Below are 6,000 nucleotides of genomic sequence, written 5' to 3'. Positions count from 1 at the left end.
AGCAAAATTGCTGTACTAGGTGCTACCTCTTCCGTGGTATGCTCTCCTGGTACTAAACATTCGAAAAACTGGTAGTTTTTGAAGCAGTTTTTCGGTGATTTTCGAGCAAAATGGCTGTACTAGGTGCTACCTCTTCCGTGGATGCTCTCCTGGTACTAAACATTCGAAAACTGGTAGTTTTTGAAGCAGTTTTTCGGTGGTTTTCGAGCAAAATTGCTGTACTAGGTGCTACCTCTTCCGTGGTATGCTCTCCTAGTACTATACGTGCGGAAACTGGTAGTTTTTGAAACAGTTTTTCGGTGGTTTTCGAGCAAAATTGCTGTACTAGGTGCTACCTCTTCCGTGGATGCTCTCCTGGTACTAAACATTCGAAAACTGGTAGTTTTTGAATCAGTTTTCGGTGGTTTTCGAGCAAAACTGCTGTACTAGGTACTACCTCTTCCGTGGATGCTCTCCTGGTACTATACGTGCGGAAACTGGTAGTTTTTGAAGCAGTTTTTCGGTGGTTTTCGAGCAAAATGGCTATACTAAGTGCTACCTCTTCCGTGGATGCTCTCCTGGTACTAAGCATTCGGAAATCCTGCTACAATTTCGTTTATTCTTTCAAGGCACAGAGTCAATATTCTTCTTTTCATTTAATTGATTTAATCATGCAAATAGACATGCAGCGATTTTTCTTAAAGCTAATTTTCCCAAAGTTGCTGAATCTTGCGGAAAACCCCCATCTCATTTCGAGACAACTTAGCACCTACTGAGACTGTCAAATCATTACATTGTTTTGCAAGCCGGCTTGTTATCCAGCTCCTCATGCAAAGTCGAAAGCATCAGTCGGCGCTGTCTTGCCCAAATGCGTGTCCTCATTCTTCTCATTGTTGAATAAATTCGATTATAACCTACAACTTACAAAAAAATATAATTTTAAACGCAACCGATTTTTTATTTGTATTTGTAATCAATGACAGCCAAAATTTTGCTATTTCATACACGCGATGAAAACGACAAGCCGTTTTATATATATGAACTTATCATCGCATTTCATCGAATAGCATTGCGAAATTTCGCACTGAGAAAAATCGCTGCATGTATATTTGCACGGTAATACAGGAACGATGACACACCTGTTTTACTTCGGTCTGTAAAACATTAAACATTTTCTAATCCTCGGTTGATAACACATCATGGATGCAGTTTTTCGAAGGAGAAAGGTTTTCCACATAGTCAGATGGTAAAATGGCATCATTGGAAGCGTTTACCGTATCTAAAACGATTCACAAATATCGCACTGTGTTTATCTCAAACCATATAAAGAAAACACATTTTTCGTGGCCGAGGTCATAAATACATCAAACCGCTTACCGGGTAGTACGTACACCATCATTTTTGCGCGTTTTACGCGATTTGTTGATAAAGAAATACAACAGCAATACGTTTTCCACTTCACTACACCATTGTTGCTTTTCTTGCTCTACAATCGTCTTCCAAACAACACAGACGCATAGGACAAAAAATTATCCCAAAAGGAGCATAGGAGTTTATTTGGGGAAAGATGACCGAAGGAAAAAAGCGTCACAAAAAACAGCTCAGAAAAAAGCGGCACACAAACTAATTTTTGCTGCGGCACAACTTTTTGTACAGCGGTTGATGTTTTATGCCGCCATGACAGTTGGTCCAATGAGGTGCTTTTCGGGGACGAAAAGACCGCGAAAAGACGTCTATTCATGTGTTCTTCGCTCCTGTTACTTTTTCATTTTTCGATAAAATTTCCGTCTAAACCAAGTGTCCGATCACGGCGTGTTCATATCACACTGTATCTAAACGATCTTATCGTTCTTACACATAGATGACACTGTATCAAAAAGAGCTTTTTATTCTTACATATAGATGACACTGTAGCAAGAAGAGCTTTTAATTCTTACACATAGATGGCACTATACCGAAACGAGCTTTTCATTCTTACACATAGATGACACTGTACTTAAAAGAACTTTTCATTCTTACACATAGATGGCTTCTCCAACTTTCCATGCTCGATACCCTTACCCAAGGTGAATTGTTGTCCCGGGGTGGTGAATTGGTGATCACTGGTGATAAACATGCTGAAGTTGTTTTGATAATTAATAAAATGTTACCTCCACGCACGTTCTTCGCTCCTGTTACATTTTCGGTTTTCGGGATAAAATTTCCGACCGATCGAAGTGTTCGATCACTGGTGATAAACATGCTGGACATATTCGTTGCACTATGGGCTCCCTTTGGTCATGGATTGCGATTTATTTAAATTTAAAGGGGTTTGTTTAATTTTTTGTTTTCGTTGTTTCAATTGTAAAAAAACAATGCTGGTAATGAAAATTATGATAAATTAAGGAGGTGTTTTTTAAATTTTAAATTTCAAGTGACACACTTTTAAAATATTAATTATATCTCAAATATTATTATTGTATAACATCATTTTTAATTAGTTTTTGATTAAATTAATCATGACTACATTGTAGCATAAAAGGTTGCTTTTAAATAAATTAAATAAATTTTATAAAAATTCCATGCGTCACGGGAGTAAAACCGTGGGGGGGGGGGGAGGTTACTACAAAAATCTTTTACCAACAATTGTAGTTGTATATGGAACTTCCATTCGAAAAATATTAAAAATAGTCAGAATTATTATTTTGCCAAAAATGGAATTTTGATTGCTGCAACATGTAAACACCGCTTCCCTTTTCAAGGCAATCTTGTTTTGGTTCGGTCCGACTGGGTTTCGTCCAAACCCCCCACCAACATTACCATTAAAGATTACCTCACTTTAGAGCAAAACACTGCTTCTGTGTACGATTGTAACTTGTTTTTTACGGTTGGTTTTTACACAATACAAACCTCGCATTTACCAAAGTGCTCCACTGTGCGTTGACGGGGATATTCCCTTACACAGCTGAATTTCTTAGATTTGTTTTCATTCGTGCGTAGGTTGCAACTTTGGCAGTAAAGTGCAGCATCAGCGCAGTAAGAAGTAGTTTGGGGGTTGGTGTAATAGCTGATGACTCGCTGGTGTTTTATTGTGGTGCATATGGAATGAGGGAACAATTGTGCTGATTGTATGTGGGACAGGCGCCTCTCGACACTTTTGCCACAAGTGCTCTTTTGTGTCACGTTTTGCGGATGAGCGGCAGAACTACGCATCCGCCCACGGACGGTTGTTCTTTTCGAAGGATCTAATCTTTGACAAGGATTTCTTCGCAGGCGTTTCCCTTTCACCGTAGGCAGTAAGTATTGTGGGGATGAAATCATTGGCAAGGGATTGCGATGACAAGCAGCATGTTGGACCATTACATAAAACAATGACCAAACCGGATTGAAATGCATAAAACTTTAATGGACTTTCTACACGTGTTAAATAATCGTGGCTGTGAATGTAAACCAATGCAAAAAAAAAAGTTCTACCAACTGCCTGGATACATCAGTGCAACAGATGAAGTGCTCAAACAAACCGGACCACAAAACTCTACCGAGAGTGGTCACTTATCATCGGTTTCGGACTTGCGTGGCTACGCACCGTGTTCCTCCTTATCAGAACCAGATTGCGTTCTGTAAACTATTGTTTCCCCCCCCCCCCCCCATTCCATAGACCATGTGTTTGTGTGTCGCTTATCGTGTACCATGTACCCTGGCTACTTACTTACTTGCATACCATTTACTGTCCATTCGTCGTAGGTTAAGCATACCATACATCTTCTGCAAGGGCTCTGCTGCACACCATAGTACAAAACGCGGTCGCACAATGATGCACATGTCCTTTTGGTGGGGTTCCGATGTGGGCGATGTGTTCTTCTCCGGACTGACCGTCAATGGGGCCGGACCAATGGTGGCACTGTGTCTCACGCTAACAGCACTATCCGTTGCCTACGAAGGGCTAAAGGTAAGTTTAGATGTGCATGATAAACTGCTTATCAGTTCATTGACCGATACCCGTTTGCAGCGTTTCGGTCCAGAAACAACACTTCGTTTATCTGTCAAGATAAAAAAGACAAATATTTAGAACAATAAAATGCAACTGGTTCAGTGTAATTATCAGGTTTACTTTTCACTTTTAGATCCACGGCGCTAAGGTGCGCGCTCGTACGGCGAGAGAACGTGTACGGTCCGGGTCCTGCCCACCGAGTGAAAGTGCCACCCTGCTATCGCTGGAAGGAAGCGTCAGTAATGGTCCGCTAAGCGGAAGCGCCTTGCCACGCCGTGTTCGGAAGCTTCTGGCGGAAGCTGTTACGTTTCTGTTTCACAGCATGCTGGGATATGCGCTCATGCTGACGGTGATGGTTTACAATGGGTTTCTGTTTATTGCCGTGGTCGGCGGCATGGGACTCGGGTACTTCCTGTTTGGCCATCTCTCGATGAAGGTGAACATGGAGAATATTCAGGCACAGCAGACGAAAATGATCTGCACCACGCGCTGTCTACAGCAAGGTAAGAGTGCACTCTCTTCTGAACAACGGTCATCAGTAGTGTTGAGTGACGCTGATTCAGATTCACAAGCCCGAATGAATTATTGATGAATGACTCTGAATCTCTACAATGAGGATCCAGAAATCCAGCGATTCATCAATTAGTACGGGGTAGGAGCCATCCCTAAGCGACAGGAACCGGTTCGTGTCAATCTGTATCTACATGTAGGTTGGGTAGGTTCAAGTAAACATTAGCTACTTCGATCTATGAACGTAGTGAGTTCGAGTCTGAATCGATTCCAAATGGATCCAATAGAAGTAACGATTATGGTAGCAATTGCGAGACGAAATTTTATTAAAATAAGCTCTTTAGTCGCTACTTAAAATCATTTCCGACCTACTGAACCTACCTGAACCCGATTCCCAGACGAACTCGCAGCATAAACCCTACTTGTACCCATTGATCGCCCCGAGCCGGTTGCACCCGTGAGTTGGATTCGATTCCGACTTCTACTTAGCGAATCCGTTGCATCTCCGATAGACTCCGATGGGCTTCAGAGTGAAATGAATCGCATTACTCACCACTAATATGAATGATTATTCACAAAAGGCTCATTGTGCACAAGTTTAATCATCATCTTCTTGAATGCATCCAACGGCACCATTCGCTGCTCATCGTTCTTTATCATGTCATCTGTTTCTTCTCTTCTTTCTCTTTTCGCGCCTACGCCCAATGCTCCTCGATGCTCCTCGTACAGCCGAAAGCTGCGCAATGAGCCATTCGACGCCCTGCCCAACCGGTGTATGTGACAATCGATTTTAGAAACACTCTACTGTTGCATTCTTCCCGTTCCCGTTTCTGATACGTATCATTTCATGTTTTTGCCTTCTTTTAGCGCACTGGCCGCTCTAATTATCAAACTCTGACCTAATTGCTCACCCGCCGTCACATGCACAAGCAATCACATCCCTTTTCCACACCAGCTCACTGTTTGACCCCTTGTATGATAAACCCGTTTCCGTTTTGTTCCTCCATCGTTTGCAGTAGTTTTCTTGGGTTTGCATTTTTTTTACGTTTAGCTTCTTTTTTTTTACCTAATTTCATTACTACTGTTCGTTCTAGAATCGGTAAACCCTTCTGCCTCGACCAGTCTAGAGCATTATCCACGCAGCACGTCGGTTGACGTTACCGAGCATGGTACAAACAGTCGGTCCGGTGTCGCACATGGTTCTGGATGCCATTAGACGGGTTGCGCGTACTGACTGCATCGCTTCTACCCGACCCATATAACCACCATAGCTTTTGGGGCGCGTTTGAACTGACAAAGCCAAAACACAAACGCGCGCTTCTTCCATGCCAAAAGCCTGCACAGCAACACAAACCGCATATGAAACTGTGATCTTTTAGTGTTTTTCCTCCCTGTTTTACTCCGGTGCTTGGAGGAACGATTACCGGTGTGCGTATCGATTACCTGTTGATTTAAGGAAGGTGCCAAGATTACCATTTCAAAACCCCACGAACAATATTTAAGGAAAAGTGCGTACGTAGAAATATGCTGTAACGTTGAAC

General features: G+C 42.2%; 1 protein-coding gene across 3 annotated transcripts; it reads left to right on the top strand.

Annotated features, from left to right (window-relative positions):
* The first annotated feature begins 2,861 nt into the window (after nt 1-2,861).
* Nucleotides 2,862-5,916, top strand: LOC128308743 (high affinity copper uptake protein 1-like). 3 transcript variants are annotated; one of them, XR_008288539.1, is made up of 6 exons: nt 2,862-3,254; nt 3,703-3,907; nt 4,083-4,452; nt 5,189-5,232; nt 5,327-5,487; nt 5,554-5,916. XR_008288539.1 is itself a non-coding variant. In XM_053045520.1 (5 exons), exons 2-5 carry the CDS (start codon nt 3,770-3,772, stop codon nt 5,560-5,562), a joined length of 561 nt encoding a protein of 186 aa, XP_052901480.1. In that variant the 5' UTR covers nt 2,862-3,254; nt 3,703-3,769; the 3' UTR covers nt 5,563-5,916. The 3 variants fall into 3 exon arrangements, 2 of the variants coding, with proteins under 2 accessions (XP_052901480.1, XP_052901479.1); XM_053045520.1 differs by lacking the exon at nt 5,327-5,487; XM_053045519.1 differs by lacking the exons at nt 5,189-5,232; nt 5,327-5,487.
* The last annotated feature ends 84 nt before the right edge of the window (nt 5,917-6,000 follow it).

The sequence above is a fragment of the Anopheles moucheti genome, chromosome 2 (assembly GCF_943734755.1).
Source record: "Anopheles moucheti chromosome 2, idAnoMoucSN_F20_07, whole genome shotgun sequence".
In the NCBI taxonomy this organism is placed as follows: domain Eukaryota; kingdom Metazoa; phylum Arthropoda; class Insecta; order Diptera; family Culicidae; genus Anopheles; species Anopheles moucheti.
Note: the sequence above shows the minus strand (reverse complement) of the source record. Positions and strands in the feature narration are given on the sequence as shown.